This window comes from Panthera tigris, chromosome A1 (genome assembly GCF_018350195.1).
Source record: "Panthera tigris isolate Pti1 chromosome A1, P.tigris_Pti1_mat1.1, whole genome shotgun sequence".
NCBI lineage: Eukaryota > Metazoa > Chordata > Mammalia > Carnivora > Felidae > Panthera > Panthera tigris.
In genome coordinates, this window is record NC_056660.1 from 21,711,565 (window position 1) to 21,731,253 (window position 19,689).

The 19,689-nt window shown below is 37.1% G+C and overlaps 1 protein-coding gene across 5 annotated transcripts in view; it reads right to left on the minus strand.

The window, feature by feature from the left end:
* SETDB2 (SET domain bifurcated histone lysine methyltransferase 2) overlaps positions 1–19,689 on the minus strand; it is an 89,255-nt gene that overhangs the window by 51,850 nt on the left and 17,716 nt on the right. For 4 of the 5 annotated variants that reach the window (XM_042966783.1, XM_042966488.1, XM_042966425.1 and 1 more), the window contains 2 exons: positions 18,138–18,234; positions 9,301–9,864 (listed from right to left, as the gene is read on the minus strand). In XM_042966783.1, coding sequence (XP_042822717.1) covers positions 9,301–9,864; positions 18,138–18,234 — 661 coding nt within the window. The remainder of the gene's footprint in view (positions 1–9,300; positions 9,865–18,137; positions 18,235–19,689) is intronic. The other variant, XM_042966599.1, reaches the window with a different exon arrangement.

Here is a 19,689-nt window from a genome sequence, read left to right on the forward strand (position 1 = left end):
ACAATACATTAAAAAGATCATTTACCATGATCAAGTGGGATTTATTCCTGGGATGCAAAGACGGTTCAATATATGCAAATAAATCAACATGATACTCAACATTAACAAAAGGATAAAAATCATAGATAGGATCATCTCAGTAGATTCACAAAAAGCATTTGACAAAATTCAACATTGTTCATGATAAAAAAAACTCTCAACAAAGTGGGATTAGAAGGAACATACCTCAACATAACAAAGGCCATAAATGACAAACTCAGAGCTAATATCATACTCAGTGGTGAAACCTGAGAGCTTTTCCTCTAAGATCAGGAATAAGACCAGGATGTCCACTCCCACGACTTTTATTCAACATAATACAGGAAGTCCTAGCCACAGCAATCAGACAAGAAAAAGAAATAAGAGGCATCCAAATTAGTAAGAAAGAAATAAAATTGTCACTATTTGCAGATGACATGATACTACATACAGAAAACCCTAAAGACTCCACCAAAAAAACTACTAGAACTGATAAATGAATTCAGTAAAATCAGAGGATACAAAATCGATGTACAGAAATCCATTGCATTTCTCTACATTAACTAATACAAAGAGAAATTAAGAAAGCAATCTCATTTACAATTGTACCAAAATAGGGATGCCTGGGTGGCTCAGTTGGTTAAGCATCTGTCTTTGGCTCAGGTCATGATCTCGTGATTTGTGAGTTTGAGCCCTGTGTCAGTCTCTGTGCTGACAGTTTAGAGCCTGGAGCCTGCTTCATATTCTGTGTCTCCCTCTCTCTGTGCCCCTCCCTCTTCCTCTCTCTCTGAGATAATAAACATTAAAAAAAAATTGTACCAAAATAATAAAATACCTAAGAATAAACTTAACCAAGGTGGGGGCGGGGGGTGCCTGGGTGGCTCAGTTGGTTAAATGTCTGACTTCAGCTCTGGTCATGATTTCACAGTTTGTGAGTTTAAGCCCTGCATTGGGTTCTGTGCCGACAGCTGTGCGGACAGCCTGCTTCAGATTCTGTGTCTCCCTCTCTCTCTCTGCCCCTCTTCTGCTTGCACCCTCTCTCTTTCAAAAGTAAATAAACATTAAACAAATTTTTTAAATGGGGCGCCTGAGTGGCTCAGTCAGTTAAGCATTCAAATTTGGCTCAGGTCATGATCTCCCAGTTGGTGGGTTCGAGCCCCGCATCGGGCTCTGTGCTGACAGCTGAGAGCCTGGAGCCTGCTTCGGATCCTGTGTCTCCTTCTCTCTCTGCCCCTCCCCTGCTCACACTCTTTCTCTCCCAAAAATAAACATTAAAAAAATTTTTTTTAAAAACTTAACCAAAGTGAAAAACCTGTACTCTGAAAACGACGGATGTGGGGCGCCTGGGTGGCGCAGTCGGTTAAGCGTCCGACTTCAGCCAGGTCACGATCTCACGGTCCGTGAGTTCGAGCCCCGCGTCAGGCTCTGGGCTGATGGCTCGGAGCCTGGAGCCTGTTTCCGATTCTGTGTCTCCCTCTCTCTCTGCCCCTCCCCCGTTCATGCTATGTCTCTCTCTGTCCCAAAAATAAATTAAAAAAAAAAAAAAAAAAAAAAAAAAAAAAAACGACGGATGAAAGAAATCAAAGACAAATGGAAAGATATTCCATGCTCATGGATTGGAAGAATATTGTTAAAATGTCTATACTACCCAAAGCAATCTACAGATTTAATGCAATCCCTGTTAAAATATCAACAGCATTCTTCACAGAACTAGAATAATCCTAAAATTTGTATGGAACCACACCCACACACCCACACACCCACACCAAAAAGCCAAAACAATCTTGAAAAAGAAAAACAAAGCTGGAAGCATCACAATTCCAGATTTTAAGTTATACTACAAAGCCGTAGTAACCAAAATAGTATGGTACTGGCACAAAAACAGACACACAGGTCAAAAGAACAGGATAGAAAGCCCTGAAACAAACCCATGATTATATGGTCAATTAACATGACAAAAGAGGCAAGAACATGCAATGGGAAAAAGACACTCTTTTCAACAAATAGTGTTGAGAAAACATGATAGCTACATGCAAAAGAATAAGACTGGACCACTTTCTCACATCATACATAAAAAAATAAAATCAAAATGGATTAAGGACCTAAATATGAGACCTGAAACCAAAAAAGTCCTAGAAGAGAGCACAGGCAGCAATTTCTCTGACATCAGTTGAAGCAATATTTTTCTATATATGCCTCCTAAGGCAAGAGAAATAAAAGCAAAAATAAACTATTGGGACTACATCAAAATAAAAAGCTTCTATACAACAATGGAAACCATCAAGAGAACTAAAAGACAACCTATTGAATGAGAGAAGGTATTTGCACATGACATTATCTGATAAGGGGTTAGTATCCCCAATATATAAGAACTTACACAACTTAACACCCAAAGGACAAATGATCCAATTAAGAAATGGGCAGAAGATATGAACAGAGTTTCTCCAAAGAAGACATATGGCTAACAGACACATGAAAAGATGCTCAACATTACTCATCATCAGGGAAATGCATATCAAAACTACAGTAAGATATCATCTCACACCTTTCAAAATGGCTAAAATCAAAAACACAAGAAACAAGTTTTGGTGAAGATGTGGAGAAAAACGAACTCTCCTATACTGTTGATGTGAATGCACACTGGTGCAGCCACTGTGGAAAACCATATGGATGTTCTTCAGAAAGTTAAAAACTATGATCCAGTAATCGCAGTACTAGGTATTTACCCAAATAATAATAATAATAAAAATACTAATTCAAAAGGATATATGCACCCCTATGTTTATTACACCATTATATACAATAGCCAAATTATGGAAGCAGCCTAAGTGTCCACCAATAGATGAATGGATATAGAAGAGATGGTATACATATATATATGTGTCTGTGTGTGTGTGTATATATATATATATATATATATATATATATATGTAATAGAATATTTTTCAGACATAAATACAAATGAAATCTTGCCATTTGCAACAACATGGATGGAGTTTGAGAGTATAATGCTAAGTGAGATAAGTCAGTTAGGTAAAGACAAATACCATATGATTTCAGTCATATGTGGAATTTAAGAAACAAAGTAAATGAGCAAAGGAATAAAAAAAAAGAGAGAGATGGGGTGCCTGGGTGGCTCAGTCAGTTAAGCACCTGATGCTTGGTTTTGGCTCAGGTCATGATCTCACCGTTAGTGGGTTTGAGGTGTGCATCAGGCTCTGTGCTGACAGCATGGAGCCTGCTTGGGATTCTCCTTCTGCCTCTCTCCCTCTCTGCCTTTCCCCCACTCACGTGTGCATGCACTCTCTATCTCTCAAAATAAATAAATAAAACTTAGCAGAGAGAGAGAGAGAAAAATCAAGAAACAAACTCTTAACTATAGAGAACAAACTGATGGTTATCAGAGGGGAGGTGGGTGGAGGAATAGGTTAAATAGCTGATGGGGATTAAGAGCACACATATCATGGGGTGCCTGGGTGGCTCAGTCGGTTAAGCGTCCGACTTCGGCTCAGGTCATGATCTCTCAGTTCGTGGGTTCGAGCCCTGCATCAGGCTCTGTGCTGACAGCTCAGAGCCTGGAGCCTGTTTCATATTCTGTGTCTCCCTCTCTCTGACCCACCCCTGTTCATGCTCTGTCTCTCTCTGTCTCAAAAATCAATAAACGTTAAAAAAAAAATTAAAAAAAAAAAAAAGAGAACACGTATCATGATGAGCACTGAGTAATGTATAGAACTGTTGAATCGTTATAATGTACACCTCAAACTAACACTGTATGTTAAGTACATTGGAATTAAAATAAAAATCTTAATAAAAAATTAAAATTAAAATGCAAGACAAAAAGCCCCAGAAATCTGTTGCATTTCTACACACTATTAACAAAGTAGTAGAAAGAGAAATTAAGAAAAAAACAATCCCATTTATAATTGCACCAAAAGGAATAAAATATCTAGGAATAAGCTTAAGAGGGGGCGCCTGGGTGGCTCAGTCGGTTAAGTGTCCGACTTCAGCTCAGGTCATGATCTCGCGGTTCGTGAGTTCAAGCCCCACGTCAGGCTCTGTGCTGATGGCTCAGAGCCTGGAGCCTGTTTCAGATTCTGTGTCTCCCTCTCTCTCTGACCCTCCCCCGTTCATGCTCTGTCTCTCTCTGTCTCAAAAATAAATAAACGTTAAAAAAAAACCAAAAAAAACTTAAGAGATAAAAATCCTATATTCTGAAAACTATAAAACACTCATGAAAGAAACTGAAGAGGACAAAAACAAATGGAAAGATATTCCATATCCATGGACTGGAAGAATTAATATTGTTAAAATGTCCACATTACTCAAAGCAATCAATCTACAGATTCAATGCAATCCCTTTCAAAATACCAATAGTATCTTTCACATAGACAGAACAAATAATACTAGAAGTTGTATGAAACCACAAAAGACTCTAAATATCCAAAGCAATCTTGGGAAAGAAGAAAAAAGCTGGAGGTAACCCAATCTCAGATACCAAGATATACTACAAAGTTATAATAATCAAAATAGTATGGTACTGGCAAAAAAATAGACACTTAGATCAATGGAATAGATACAGAGCCCAGAAACAGATGTGCATTCACATGGTCAGTTAATCTTCAACAAAGGAGGCAAGAATATACTATGGGGGAAAGACAGTCTCTGCAATAAATGGTGCTGGGAAAACTGGACAGCTACATGGAAAAGAATGAAACTGGACCACTTCCCTACACCATACACAAAAATGAACTAAAAATGGGTTAAACACCTAAATGTGAGAACTGAAACAATACAACTCCTAGAAGAAAAACATAGGCAGCCACTTCTTTGACATTGGCTGTAGAAACATTTTTCTAGATATGGCTCTTGAGGTAAAGGAATCAAAAGCAAAAATAAACTACTGGGACTACACCAAAACAAAAAGCTTTTGCACAGCATGGGAAACCATCAACAAAATGAAAAGGAACCTACTCAATGGGAGAACATATTTGTAAATGACATACCTGATAAGGGGTTAATATCCAAAATAGGCAAAAAACCTCACACAACTCAAAACCAAAAAACCAAATAATCTGATTAAAGAATAGGCAGAGGACCTGAATAGACATTTTTCCAAAGAAGACATACAGATGACCAACAGATGCATGAAAAGATGTTCAACATCACTAAGTATCAGGAAAATGAAAACCAAAACCACAATGAAAACAAACAAACAAAAACCACAGTGAGATACATCACTTCACACCTATCAGAATGTCTATGACCCCACAGAAATAACAGGTGTTGGTCAGGATGTAGAGAAAAACACTATATACACTGTATATATCATCTCTAAAAATAAAACATTACATTTAAAAACTAAACTTTCAAAAGATTTGGTGCTACATCCTCTATACTTTTAAGTACATATATACCTACAAACAATATATTATACTGTTTTTAAAAATTCACTACAGTTATTATCCTACAACTTGCCTTTTTCATTCAAAATAGTGTTTTTGAGATTCATTTGTGTTATATACAAATGTAGTTAATTCCTTCTAATTTTCGGACAGCATTTAGACAAGCAATTAAGTTGCTTAGTATATAACAAAGTTGCTTCTAGCTTTCAGTATTACGAACAATACTGCAGTGAACAGCTTATTCTTCTGCTTATGTGTAAGCACCTCTAGAATAGTATCTCTCAAATATTTTTGACTATGACCCACAGTAAAATACATGTTCTTCATGATCCTTTACAGGCATACATACTTCTCTGTGTATGTGTATAAACTGACACAGTGGCATGAAACTTTCTCCTATGTATGATGCACTTGTTTTTTTTTTTTTTTTCTTTTTAAAGATTTTAAGTAATCTGTAAACCCAACGCAGGGCTCAAACTTAACAACTCCAAGATCAAGAGTCATGCTCTACCAAATGAGTCAGTCAGGTGTCCCTTGGGTATTTTTATTTAATTTAAAAATGCTATTTACAACCGCTTTAATGATTTTACATCCCACTAAATCTGTAGGTTGGAAAACAATACTCTAGATATACTTAAAAGTACTATTGCTGGAAAGAACATATGCATATCTTCAATTGCTATGTAATTGTTTGAACAACCCCTTGTAAAAAAACTGGTCTGGCTTTGTACAGTATTCTAGTTTTACAGTTATTCTCCTTTGGGATTTTAAGCTAACATGCCTGTTTGTGTCTTCCTTTACTTCTGATGAGACGTGTGCTGTCAATCTTTTTTTCTGATAGTGTTTGAGATTTATTTGTACCTTAGAAACCTTTTAAGTTGCATCATGATGTATTTAGGTGTACATTTATCTTATTTTCCCTTCGTAGTACATTGTAGGCTTTTTTCACTCTGAGGACTGGCCTTTCTTCAGTTCTGGAAAACTTTCAGCTACCATCTCTTTAAATGTTGCTTTCTTCTTCTTCTCAGATATACTGGAGTTTCTCATTTTATCCTCCATAGTTTTTAATCTGTAAATTATCTTCCCCATGTCTTTATCTCTTTGTATTCTGGGAGAGCTCTTTCATTTTGCCTTGTAATTTACTAATGATCTCTCCAGCTATATGAACTCTACCATTGAGTGTGTCTAGTTAGGGTGTTTTTTTTTTTTTTTTTTAATGTTTATTTATTTTTGAGAGAGAGGGTGAGACCCAGAGTGCAAGCAGGGAGGGACAGAGACAGAGGGAGACACAGAATCCGAAGCAGGCTCCAGGCTCTGAGCTGTCAGTACAGAGCCCAAAATGCGGCTTAAACTCAGGAACTGCTAGATCATGACCTTGAGCTGAGGTCGGATGCTTAACTGACTGAGCCATTCAGGTGCCCCAATCTTTTTAGTTTTTAATTTCATTGACCCCATGTTTTATTTCCCACATTTCCATTTTTTTTCCTGTATATACATATATATTTTTTTTTTCTCCCCCAATCTCCTTTTCTTGATGGATACTAACATTTTAATCTCTGTGAACATTTTAAACATACCTATTTTAAAGTCTCTTTTATTTTTTTAAATTTTTTAAACGTTTTATTTATTTTTGAGACGGGGAGAGACAGAGCATGAACAGGGGAGGGTCAGAGAGAGGGAGACACAGAATCTGAAACAGGCTCCAGGCTCTGAGCTGTCAGCATAGAGCGCGATGCGGGGCTCGAACTCACGGACTGTGAGATCATGACCTGAGCCGAAGTCGGCCGCTTAACCGACTAAGCCACCCAGGCGCCCCTTTTAAAGTCTCTTTTAATTAGATTCTGCATTTATCTCTGATTCTTCAGGTGTGAATTCTCTCATTTGTTGAGATTCACACTGTCTTTATGGTCCTAAACATCTCTGTATGCTCTGTATGAAATCATACCTTGGGGCACCTGAATGGCTCAGTCGGCTAAGCGTCTGACTTCGGCTCAGGTCATGATCTCACAGCTCGTGAGTTCAAGCCCTGCATCGGGCTCTGTGCTGACAGCTCAGAGCCTGGAGCCTGCTTTGGATTCTGTGTCTCCCCTCTCTCTCCTCCCTTCCTCTACTCGTATGCTCTCTCAAAAATAAATATTAAAAAATTAAAAAAAGAAATCATACCTTTCCATAAGGTTTACTCCTGGGTACTCGTTTATGTTGACTCCTTTCCCTGTTGCTCTGGCTATGACTATGGGTTTCATTGCTCTGCAACCAGTTATTGTTAATCTCATTCTAGGCTTTGTGAGATAATTAGCCTGTTCCCAGTCCTGTAGAGGTCCCTGTTTCCATTCCCAGGAGAACTCAGTGCCCACTCAATGCCATGCATGGGACATGTTTAATTCCCATTCCTGTAAGAGTTAGAAACCCTGGCCACAGTGCTTGTGTCCATTTCCAGATCCCAATGGGTTTCAGCCTTTGCTTTTGTGATTTCTCCTATAATTTCTGGCCAATAGATGCAAATATGTATACTGGTGGCACATTTTATATAAAGATTAGTGTCCATGGTATTAAAGCAAAAATTGCATATAGCCAAGATTCTTTTAAAAAATGTCAAAAACTGACCATTAGGTAACAGTGTCCAATAGTTTTTGTTTTGTTTTTTTTTTTTTGTCTCCAGCACTGAGAGATTGGGGCTTGGCCACATGTAGTTAGATTATACTTAGAGGCAATGTTAAGACAAAAAAACAACAACTTATTTTTAAACAAAATAAAACCTGGCACCGTAAGAGATTTCTCTCTCTAAAGAGATTTCTCTTTAGGCCTCTATGACAGGCCTAAAAAACTGAGCCAAACTGAGGTAACAGCAAATTCATGTATCTCATCTCACACTTCAACTAACAGAGAAAACGGTGAAACTACTATCTTTACTATTTAAATTATTTATTTCTCTCTCTCTTCTTCTTTTGCCAAGTACAGGTAGCTAAATTTGCATTAAATTAAATATGTATAATGCAACTCCACTCTATATATGCCTACCTACAAACACATGTATCTTACATACCTTTAAAACAAAATTTTCAAATTCCTAATATATTGGAATATGTTTTAATTTTTTAATGGAATGCCAATGTTATGAGAATACTAATTATAACTATTTATAAGGGGCGCCTGGGTGGCTCAGTCGGTTGGGCAAATGACTTTGGTTCGGGTCATGATCTCACGGTTTGTGGGTTTGAGCCCCACATCGGGCTCTGTGCTGACAGCTGGGAGCCTGGAGCCTGCTTCGGATTCTTTGTCTCCCTCTCTCTGTCCCTCCCCCACTTGTGCTCTGTCTCTCTCTCTCTCTCAAAAATAAGTAAAATGTAAAAAAAAAAAAAAAAAATTTAATAAAAAAATAAGTGTTTATAAAAAAGCAGCAAAGAAATATCTGTAAAAGTAAAATAAGACATATAACATAATGATTAACAGCATGGGTTCCAATCCTGGCTTTTCAATTTGTTTGCACTATGATCTTAAAATTGGCTTCTCAACTTCCTCATTTGTAACACAGAAGTAACATTACCTACCTCAGAAGGTGTGTGAGGATTAAATAAAAAAGTGTATGTAAAGTGCTCGTCACAGTGTATGGCACTGTTACATGGCATTAGCTGGACTTGCTGCTATAATGATTGTGGTACTAGATTACAGGAAATACTCATCCTTGGGAGAAAGAATTTTTAATTTACTATTGTATTTGGCAAGCAGTTTTCTTTTCTATTGCTGGTGAGAGTGTATCTTTCCATTTTAGATTCTTGGTAAACAGAGTTTAGACAGACAGACAAACTGATACACAGCAGGACTTCTTGACAAGTACCCTACATTCAGAAGACGTTTGGAAATGCCATGTTTCTCTACTCACATGTCTATGCAGCCCTCAGAACAGTCACATGAATCAGTAAACATGTTGGAAAAGCTGTTTAGATAATATGCTCGTGGCCACATAGTCCTTCTGTACTTAAACTGTGGAAGCTTTCTATTGTCAATTTCATTACAGAAAGAAATGGGTACCGATTCCACTCCATTGCTAATATCCACATCAGAAACAATTTCTTCTTGTTTTGGGTAATTCCGAGTCAACTGAACATAGGTATTGAAAGAAAAGTTATCTGTAAATAAAAAGTTACACTCTGTCTCAAGCAGGTAACGAAAAACTTCCTCCACGTTTCGTAGACTCCTTCCACAAGGGGTTCTATAACTCACGTGGAGTGCTGAAGAATGAGAGTTTGTCTTTGCGTGTCGTCTTTGGAAGTGGCATTTGATTGGTAGCTGCAGAGGGTTTTCTCCCTTGAAGGTTAGTGGCATTTTCATCAGACAAGTTCTAGAGCAGTCATGACTTTGGTAACGTAAATTCAAAGATGATTTCTTTCCTGTAATGTATGCAGCTTTATTTTCCAAAGGAGGAATTTCCTTATTTTTTGTAGATCTGTTTAAAATTAATTATTCATTAGTATCTCAAATGTATAGCACAATTCCCCATTTTTAAAAAACATTGTACACTAAGGTGCAATTAGTTCCTATTATCTTCTTTTTAGACTTAATACAATAAGCCAGACTCTGAAATACACATTTTACTTATTATGTTCTGTAGCCATATAGAAGTTACACCTTAGGGATTTTTTTCCTTTGGACACCAAATACATGGTGTCTACCTCTTCAACTGGGTGTCTAACAATTCGGTCCAATTCTGACACTGTCTATCTACTTGGAGGCAGCATCAGCTCCCAGGTGTTAAAGAGCTCAGTCCCACAAGACTGTCCCCACTTCAGATGCCAAACACAAGTTCCAGGCCACTCAAACTTTTGACCAACCCAGGGGTTTCCACATGCTTTCCTCAAGTTTGGTAATTTGCTAGAAAGACTCACTTTAATTACTATTACCAGTTTATAATAAGATACAACTCAGGGACAGCCAAATGTAAGAAGTGCATGAGGCAAAGTAAGTGGGAACAGGCACGGAGTGTTCCTACCCTCTCTGTGTGCACCACCCTCCCAGCACCTCAAAGCATTTACCAACCAGGAAAGCTTCCAGAACCCTGTCCATTTAGAGGTTTTTATGGAGACTTTATTATGTAAGCATGACTGATCAAATCATTTGCCAATGGAGATTATCTCAACCTCCAACCCTTCACCCCTCCCTGGAGGTTGGGAGGTAGGACTGAAGGTTTCCAGCTTCTAATCATAATGTTTAGTCTTTGGTTGACTAGCCCCCACCCTGAGGCTACTCAGGAGCCCCTCATTAAGAGTCATTTCATTAGCATGCCAAAGACATTCATTCTTCAGCCAACTCCAAAGGTTTTAGAGTCTACACAGGATCAGAACAAACACCAAGTATCTTTCCTATTATACAATAACCTAATTTCAGAATATTCCAGAAAGTTTGATTACAGGTGTAACTCCGTGCTACAGTACCTATCAAATCTAGAGTTTATTTAGAGCATGCACTTTGAGGAATGTTACTTCTTCAGGCATGCTTGGGTTCGCTTGTAAGAAAACCAGTAAAGGCTAGCTAAAAAAATTACGAATTCATCAGGAATCCTTCAACAATTGTACTAGTTTTTTTCTGTAATATGTATTACACCTAGCATCATACTGACATATTTTAAAATAATCAACTGACATGAGAAAATGGAGAGGTTACTGAATTTAAGAAAAAAAATCTGTGAAAAGACTCCATGTATATGGAACTTGGGTTTTAATCTTTCTTCAGATACCTGAAGAAACTAAGTTTTGCTTTACATAGTATTTTCTATCTTTAGGGATCTGTTATTTATTATAAAAGTTATATAGGTATTTTAGAGATATTTTTACAATTACCATATAAAGCAGCACTATCCAATAAAACTTTCTGCATTGATGGAAATGTTTCATATCTGTGCTGTTCAATTTGGGAGCCCCACTAGCCACATGTGGCGAATTATTCAGCACTTTTAAATGTGGCTAGCATGACTAAAAAAATTTTTTTTAAATTTTGATCAATTCAAATTTAATTTTAATTCAAATAATTCAAATTTAAATAGGCACAAGTAACTAATGGCTACTTACTGAAAGCAGAGATATGAAGTTCCCCATCCCCTTTCTAGCTATATAGCAATCCTTTGCATAAATTCCACAATTTATTTAACTAGTCTTCTGTTGTTTCCAATCTTTTGCTATTACAAATCATTATGCAGTGAATAACCTTGTGCATAACAATTTCATACATGTAAAGATTATCACTTCAGAATACATTTCCAGAAGGGGCAGTACTAGGTCACAGGGTAAATGAATTAGTAATTTGTAAAGATTGCCTAATTGTTCTCCATGGGGTCAGCCCTTTGAGCAATTTATGAGAGTACCTGCTTTCGCAGAGCCTTATCAGACAATGGCTCTTGATGCTTTGGGATTTCTGACAATCTAGTAGATGAAAGGATGTGCTAGAATGTATTTAATACAAACCTTTTAATGTAGAAAACATTTGTTTCCAATTTTCCTGTATGTTACTACTTTGATCAACATCCTCATACATAAATCCTTGACCAAATTCCTGATTATTACCTTAGGGTACATTCCTTTAAGAAGAGTTATTAGGTAACTAGAATACACATTTTAAAATAACCTCTTATTAATAAAACTTGCAAACTTAGATAACTGTGTATTTTCTCATTAAAAAACCTGATACATTGGGGGAACCTGGGTGGCACAGTCAGTTAAGCTTCTGACTTTGGCTCAGGTCTTGATCTCGCAGTCCATGAATTTGAGCCTTGAGTCAGGCTCTGCGCTGACAGCTCAGAGCCTGGAGCCTGCTTCAGAATCTGTGTCTCCCTCTCTCTCTCTGCCCCTCCCCCACTTGCACTCTGTCTCTCTCTCTCTCTCTCAAAAATAAACATTAAAAATTAAAAAACAACAACAACAACACAAACTTGATATATTGGATCCCCATATACTTGTAAGAACTGTAGAACTCTTAGCACATGATGCCTCCATCTAAACCTGTGCACTACCACAACAAAACTCTAGCAAGGCTTCTAGCAGCATAAGACCAAGTCTCTGGGATGAACCAAATCCCCCCCCACTAACGTGCCTGCCTAAGAAAGCTCAAGGCTGTCAAGACAGTTCATGGTTTCTTGTAGCCAAAATCTGAAGATAAGCTCCTGACCTTCCTTCCTTAGAACAGTTACTAAAAAGGGGCTTACAATTGTGAATCTTTCTTCCATTCCTCTAAGATGTGTATTTATCTCCTACAACTCAAGAGTGCCTTGGGGCGCCTGGGTGGCCCAATCAGTTGAGCGTCCGACTTCAGCTCAGGTTGCGATCTCACCGTTGGTGAGTTCGAGCCCTGCGTCAGGCTCTGGGCTGATGGCTCAGAGCCTGGAGCCTGCTTCCGATTCTGTGTCTCCCTCTCTCTCTGCCCCTCCCCCATTCATGCTCTGTCTCTCTCTGTCTCAAAAATAAATAAACATTAAAAAAAAAAAAAAAAAAAAAAAAGAGTGCCTTTCTCAAGGTCCTGAAGGGCCTTCCTTTGAAAGTTAATCATCAGGAAGGGTAAGGCCTCTGTCTTCCAGTCTCTGTGGGAGGAGAGATCCTAACATTGATGATCCCAGCTAGGACACATAGCTGGCCTCATAAACATTCACACTGACTCTTTGTAATTTTTCACTTGGGTTCCTCTCTTCTTCTATCTCTACTCCCTCATTTGCCTTTAAAACACTAGTCACCCCAGCATAAACTAGAATAGAGCTCAGCTTTTTTCCTTAATATCAGTAGTTACTGCATAAAATGTTTTCATCACTTCAATGTCTGGTTTTGTTTATCTTTGACACTTGTTACCAAACTTCAGTAGTTATCAACATGTTGCCTATTTTACTTCTATTTTCCCCCCTCTTGCCCCACACTAAAACATGGGGTATTCTAAAGCAAATCCTAGACATTACATCTTTTACCTGAAATAATTCAGTATGTATGTCTAATAAATAAGGTTTTTAGGGGCATCTGGGTGGCTCAGTCGGTTAAACATCCGACTTCAGCTCAGGTCATGATCTTACAGTTTGTGGGTTCAAGCCCCGCATTGGGCTCTGTGCTGACAGCTCAGGGCCTGGAGTCTGCTCCAGATTCTGTGTCTCCCTCTCTCTCTACCTCTTGCCCGCTCACACTCTCTCTCAAAAATAAACATTAAAAACAAAAAAAAATGTTTTTAAAGTAAGGTTTTTAAAAGAACCTACAATCTCAGTGACCCATCTTCACATATCAGTGATTATCTTAAAATCTGAATCAGAATTCAAACAAGTCCCACACGTTGGATTTGATTCAGATGTCTTTTTGTCTCTAATCTTATAGCAGTGCCCCTCTCTCTTCATTTTATGACATTTATTTGTTGCAGTTGAGTAACTGTGTCATTTGTCCTGTAGCATTTCCCACATTCTAGAATTTGGTTGATGCTTCCCTTGTGGTGGTGTCATTTAACTCATCCCTCTATCCCTCTATCCCTCTATTTGGTAAATCAGTAGTCAGTTTTAGAAGCTTGATTAGATTCAAGTTCAATTTAGGTGGTGGGGGGCAGGGAGGACAGTGCTATAAATCTTTCACTTAATAGTTTAGTTATTCACTCATTAACATTATCTAGGTCAATGCTACTCAAGGTATGGTGGTGTCATCCTACAGTGGTTGGCTACCAATTCATAAGTACAAAAATATAAAGTTGTAAAAGTTTAGGAACTTTTACAGCAATTTAACACTGCTGCAACATTTCATTGTATTTTATGAGTATTCATCCTCAATAAATTTGAAGTTTAAAACAAAACAAAACAAAACACCTGTTCTTACCACAATTAGTTTAACAGCACTGGCCTAAGGTCACTGTTTCTTTGGGAAAGGGGGGGAAGTTGTAAAAATAACAATCTTCTAATTCTACCATTTCTACTGCATTTTTTGGCTGGAGTTCTTTGATAAGGAAGAAATTTTCCTCATCAACTCTTGGATTATCTGAAATACAGTTAATATAGGAAAGGCAGGATAAATGCTTGATTCTTTCTCTTTAATTACTAGTGCTCAGAATGGTGAGTTGTATCCTAGCAACTACCAAAGTGACTGATTTTTACATTTTGTTTAATGTTTATTTATTTTTGAGAGAGAGAGAGAGAAAGAGAGAGCGTGAGCAGGTGAAGGGCAGAGAGAGAGGGAGACAGAATCCGAAGCAAGCGCCAGGCTTCAAGCTGCCAGCACAGAGCCCAATGTGGGGCTTGAACTCATGAACTGTAAGACCATGACCTGAGCCGGAAGTCGAACATTTAACCAACTGAGCCACCCAGGCACCCCCCGTGACTTTTAAAATGTTATTTTTAAAATTTAAAATGGGTTTTTAAGTATTTAATGTGTTTAAATCAATCACAGTGATTATTCCTTTTGATATCCAAATTGTGCCATTTTTTGGTCAGTGGGAGCTCTTTCCAGTTTGCTCCTATCTTTCTAACACACTTGGTAGTCTTTGATAGCCTTCTTGCTTTCTGTCACAAGATGCCCCAGGTCTGGAGTTAGCCATTTCTCCAAAGGACTATGGTTCCACTCAATGAGCAATAACATTTAGAGACCACAATCATGGCACTAGGAGGTACACACATTTTAACCAATACAGGCTAACCAAACCGATTCTCAAAAAGGCCGGATCAATTTATACAGTATGAGTGTTGATCAATTGATTATTCTAAAAATTTTAACCGATTTGATAAATGAAAAACAGTACTTTATTACCTCCTTAATGTTTTTCTCTAGGAATAGAGAGATTGAACATAATTTCATGTTTACTGGTTTTTCCCTTATGGTTAACTGTCTATTCATATGCTTTCTCCAATTTCCTATCAGGGGTTTGTTTGTTCATTCACTTATTCATTCTTCCATCAGATTTTTTGAGTGCCTGCTATGCACCAGGTGCTACAGAAGTAATGATGAAAAGCTCTGCGATCTCAAGGAGTTTACATTTTAGACAAAGAACTAAGTATATATAATAAAGTGTAAATAATGTAATGAGTAAATTGGTGATACATAATGTCATGGGAAGACATCTAATCTTTATTATTACTATGATTATTTTTTAGGATTCTCATTTTTAATTAATTAATTTTTCCATGAATTGGGAGTCCAGTTTCATCTGGAATTTATTCTGATGTGCCATGAAGATCTAACTTAAATTTTCTAAATAATATCCAATTGTTCAGAGTCATTTACTGTATAACAAGTCTTTCTTTTACTGGATGACTTCTGACTTACTGACTTAACAATACCCCACATTCTTACAAATACATAAAAATGTTATTTTTTTTCTATGCTTATTCGGTCTCTTGATGCAATTGTTAATTCTTCTACCAATGTGGTTTTTTTTTTTCCTATAGGTTGACTCTTGATTTTGGCTCAGGTCATGATCTCAGTTTCGTGAATTAGAGCCTCTCAATGGGCTTTGCACTGACCTAGAGGAGCCTGCTTAGGATTCTCTCTCTCTCTCTCTCTCTCTCTCTCTCCCTGTCCCTGTCCCTGTCCCTGTCCCCACTTGCACTTGCTCTTGCTCTCTCTAAATAAATAAACTTAAACAAAATAAATAAATAAATAAATAAAAGAATAAACCAACTCTTGCATTTATGTTTGAAATAAAAATTTTAATGAAATAAATAGAAAATGAGAGAGTTTTGGTGGTAATTTATATGAAAAAGAATCTTGTATTTTAGTGATTTAAAGTGATTGAACTTGTTTTTACAAGGTAATGAAATTTTGTAGATCAGAAGACCAGAATTTCTGGCTTTCTCTGAGAGTATTTTTTTTTTTTAATTTTTTTTAACATTTATTTATTTTTGAGACAGAGAGAGACAGAGCATGAACGGGGGAAGGGCAGAGAGAGAGGGACACAGAATCGGAAGCAGGCTCCAGGCTCTGAGCCATCAGCCAGAGCCCAACGCGGGGCTCGAACTCACAGACCGCGAGATCGTGACCTGAGCTGAAGTCGGATGCTTAACCCACCAAGCCACCCAGGCACCCCCTCTGAGAGTATTTTAAAATAAGTATCAAACGGGGCGCCTGGGTGGCTCAGTCGGTTGAGCATCCGACTTTAGCTCGGGTCATGATCTCACAGCTCATGAGTTCGAGCCCCTCATCAGGCTCTGTGCTGACAGCTCGGAGCCTGGAGCCTGCTTTGGATTCTGTGTCTCGCTCTCTCTCTGCCCCTAACCCACTCACATTCTATCTCTGTCTCTGTCAAAAATAAATAAACATTAAAAAATTTAAAAAATAAATAAATAAGTATCAAACTGTAATGACATCTCTAGTATTTGCAAATGCAAATCATATGCAAAATAGTCAATCTGTAACACTCATAAACCCTAAAAAAACAACAAAAAGAATTCTAGGGGAGCCTGGGTGGCTCAGCTGGTTAAGTGTCCAACTTCTGATTTTGACTCAAGTCACAATCTCATGGTTTGTGAGAGTGAACTCTGCACCAGGTTCTGTGCTGGCAGGGCAGCCTGTTTGGAATTCTCTCTACCTCACTCCCTCCCTCTCTGCTCCTCCCCTGCTCATGCTCTGTCTTTCCCTCTCAAAATAAATAAGCATAAAAAAAAAAAAAATTCTACACTGACAATTTTTTTTTTTTTGTCAATTTAATATGTAGCTGAAAAGACAAACAAAATAAGGCAATTAACTTAAGAACTTTCTTTATAAAGACACTTTTGTTTTTGAAATTGTTCCCTGGTGTAGCACAAAATACTTTCAGGAACTTCCTTTAAACTACTTCTTAAAGGTTTTAGTATAGGTGTTACCTCCTAAAAATAAAGATTATGTGTCACAATGTCAGATTTCCTTTCATACAATTCTACTTTATGCTAAGGAATCTTTACTGAAATGGTAAAAGGAGAAAGAAACAGTCAGAAAAATTTAGCCTATTCTCCTAAGTAATTTAGAGCCATTTAAGTATTTGAAAAGCTGAATTGGTACTGAAAGAAATACTGTTTGGAGCACCTGGGTGGCTCAGGTGGTTGAGCATCTGACTCTTGATTTCAACTCAGGTCATGATTTCATGGTTCATGTATCCCTCTCTTTCTCAAAATAAATAAACTTAAAAAAAAATACTGTTACCCTCCACTTTAAAAGAAATAATCTAGGACTGCTGGTTCAGGCAGTAGTGCATGTGACTTTTGATCTCAGGGCTGAGTTTAAGCCCCACATTGGGAGTAGAGATTACTTAAAAATAAAATCCTTAAAAAAAAAAAAATACTCCAGGAAAAATAATTTTTTAGTTAAAAAAATTGCCAACTTGGTAGCTTTTAGTATATTAATAACATACACAAAGACATCTTTTTTTTTTTTTTTGTTTTTAAAGTAGGCTTCAGGTCCAACACGGGGCTTGAACTCTTGATCCTGAGATCAAGACATGAACTGAGATGATTCGAGTCAGATGCTCAACCAACTGAGCCCCCACGTGCCCCTATATACAAAGACATCTTAAGCTAAATTTTATTCAAAGACTTGATTACCTAGGGATATTAACAAGTAAATACCTTGTTAAGAGACTCATGAACCTTTATCCTACATAAAATACTAAAATTTATGACTTTTCAAGTTGATGGGAAAAATTTTTTTTATATATTTTATCTATTCTTATGTCAAATGATTAGAAAGAATAATTCTCTTTCTGGAAATGAAAGCATTGACAACATAAAAAAAATTTAACCTATATACATACAGAAATGTACAGTCTTCTGGAAAGGAGTCTTCATATGATGTAGAAGGCAATGAACCTGATTTGTTTTCCTGTTCATTCTGGATCACCGATGTATGATCTACATGAAAAAAATACAAACATGAGTATTAAGTATATCAAGTTAAGAATCATCTACTCTAATATCTAAATAATATCTTTATTGATTAGAGATACATGGCGCCCTTAAATCTGCAAACATATGAAAATATCAAGATTAAATTAAAAAATCAGGTGTGAATATTTTCAAAAATATTGACAAAATAAGATATGATCAAGTAAAAGACTTAGGGTAGAAGATACTTCTACTGGAGAAAATCTAGTTTGCCCTGAACTTTATTTGAATTTTAATCAACCTTTAAGGTAAACATCGAGTATCCTTATTTCTGCCTGTATTTTATAGAAAAATAACATAGCTCGTACTATAAAAGGTCACAAAATGGAAAATTTATGTTATCTTTTGCTTTCTCATTGTTCCCACTGCTATCTATATTTTTGGAGGGTGGGGTATTTGGGTACCTCTTTTTGTACTTCCACTTGTCTTTTCATATTACTTAGTCTTTCCTATATCTTCCTTCACTTAATTTCTTTTTATTTAAAAAAAATTTTTTTTAACATTGACTCATTTTTGAGACAGAGTGTGAGTGGGGGAGGGGCAGAGAGAGAGAGAGAGAGAGACAGACAGACAGACAGACAGAATCCGATGCAGGTTACAGGCTCAGAGCTGTCAGCACAGAGCCCAACACAGGGCTTGAGTCCATGAACTGCAAGATCAGGACCTGAGCTTAAGCCGGATGCTTAACCAACTGAGCCACCCAGGTGCTCCTGCATTTAATTTCATCCTCTATCTTGTGTTTTTTCTACTTCATCTATATTTACTCTCTAACATGACTACAATAATAGAAGTAAGCTGTGTATTTAGTGAAAAAAGTTATGGATTCCCTGTTCTTATTTTGAAAAATGGTTATGTAGAAAATTCTATGTTTGGTTTAAAGATATTTTTTAAACCTTTTTTTTTCCTATGCATTGAGGACCTTTAAGAAAAAAAGGGATTCTCATCTTGCTTCAGGTTATTAACTTACATTGGTCTTTTACTGCAGATCAATCTTATTAAGAAGAAAAAGTTTGGGGCACCTGGGTGACTCAGTTGGTAAAGTGTCCAACTCTTGGTTTCAGCTCAGGTCATGAATTCACAGTTCATGGGCTCAAGTCCCTCATAGGGCTTTGTGCTGGCAGCAGGGAGCCTCCTTGGGATTCTCCCTCTCTCACTCTCTCTCTGCCTCTTCCTTGCTCACGCTCTCTCTCAAAATAAACAAACATTAAAAAAAAAAAAAGGAAAAAACTTTAAGTAAATAAAAGAATAGTTTAAGTTATAACATGAGGCCACTACTTGGCTATCTGAAAAACAATTATCCCTCTTTAATTATCAAGATAAAGAAAGGTTTAAAACCTGATAGTTGAAAAGAGCTATAATACCTGATTAAAATTAAGTTTTACAATTTAAGCATTTCTGATTTTTCCCAACTAATTTCTTTGC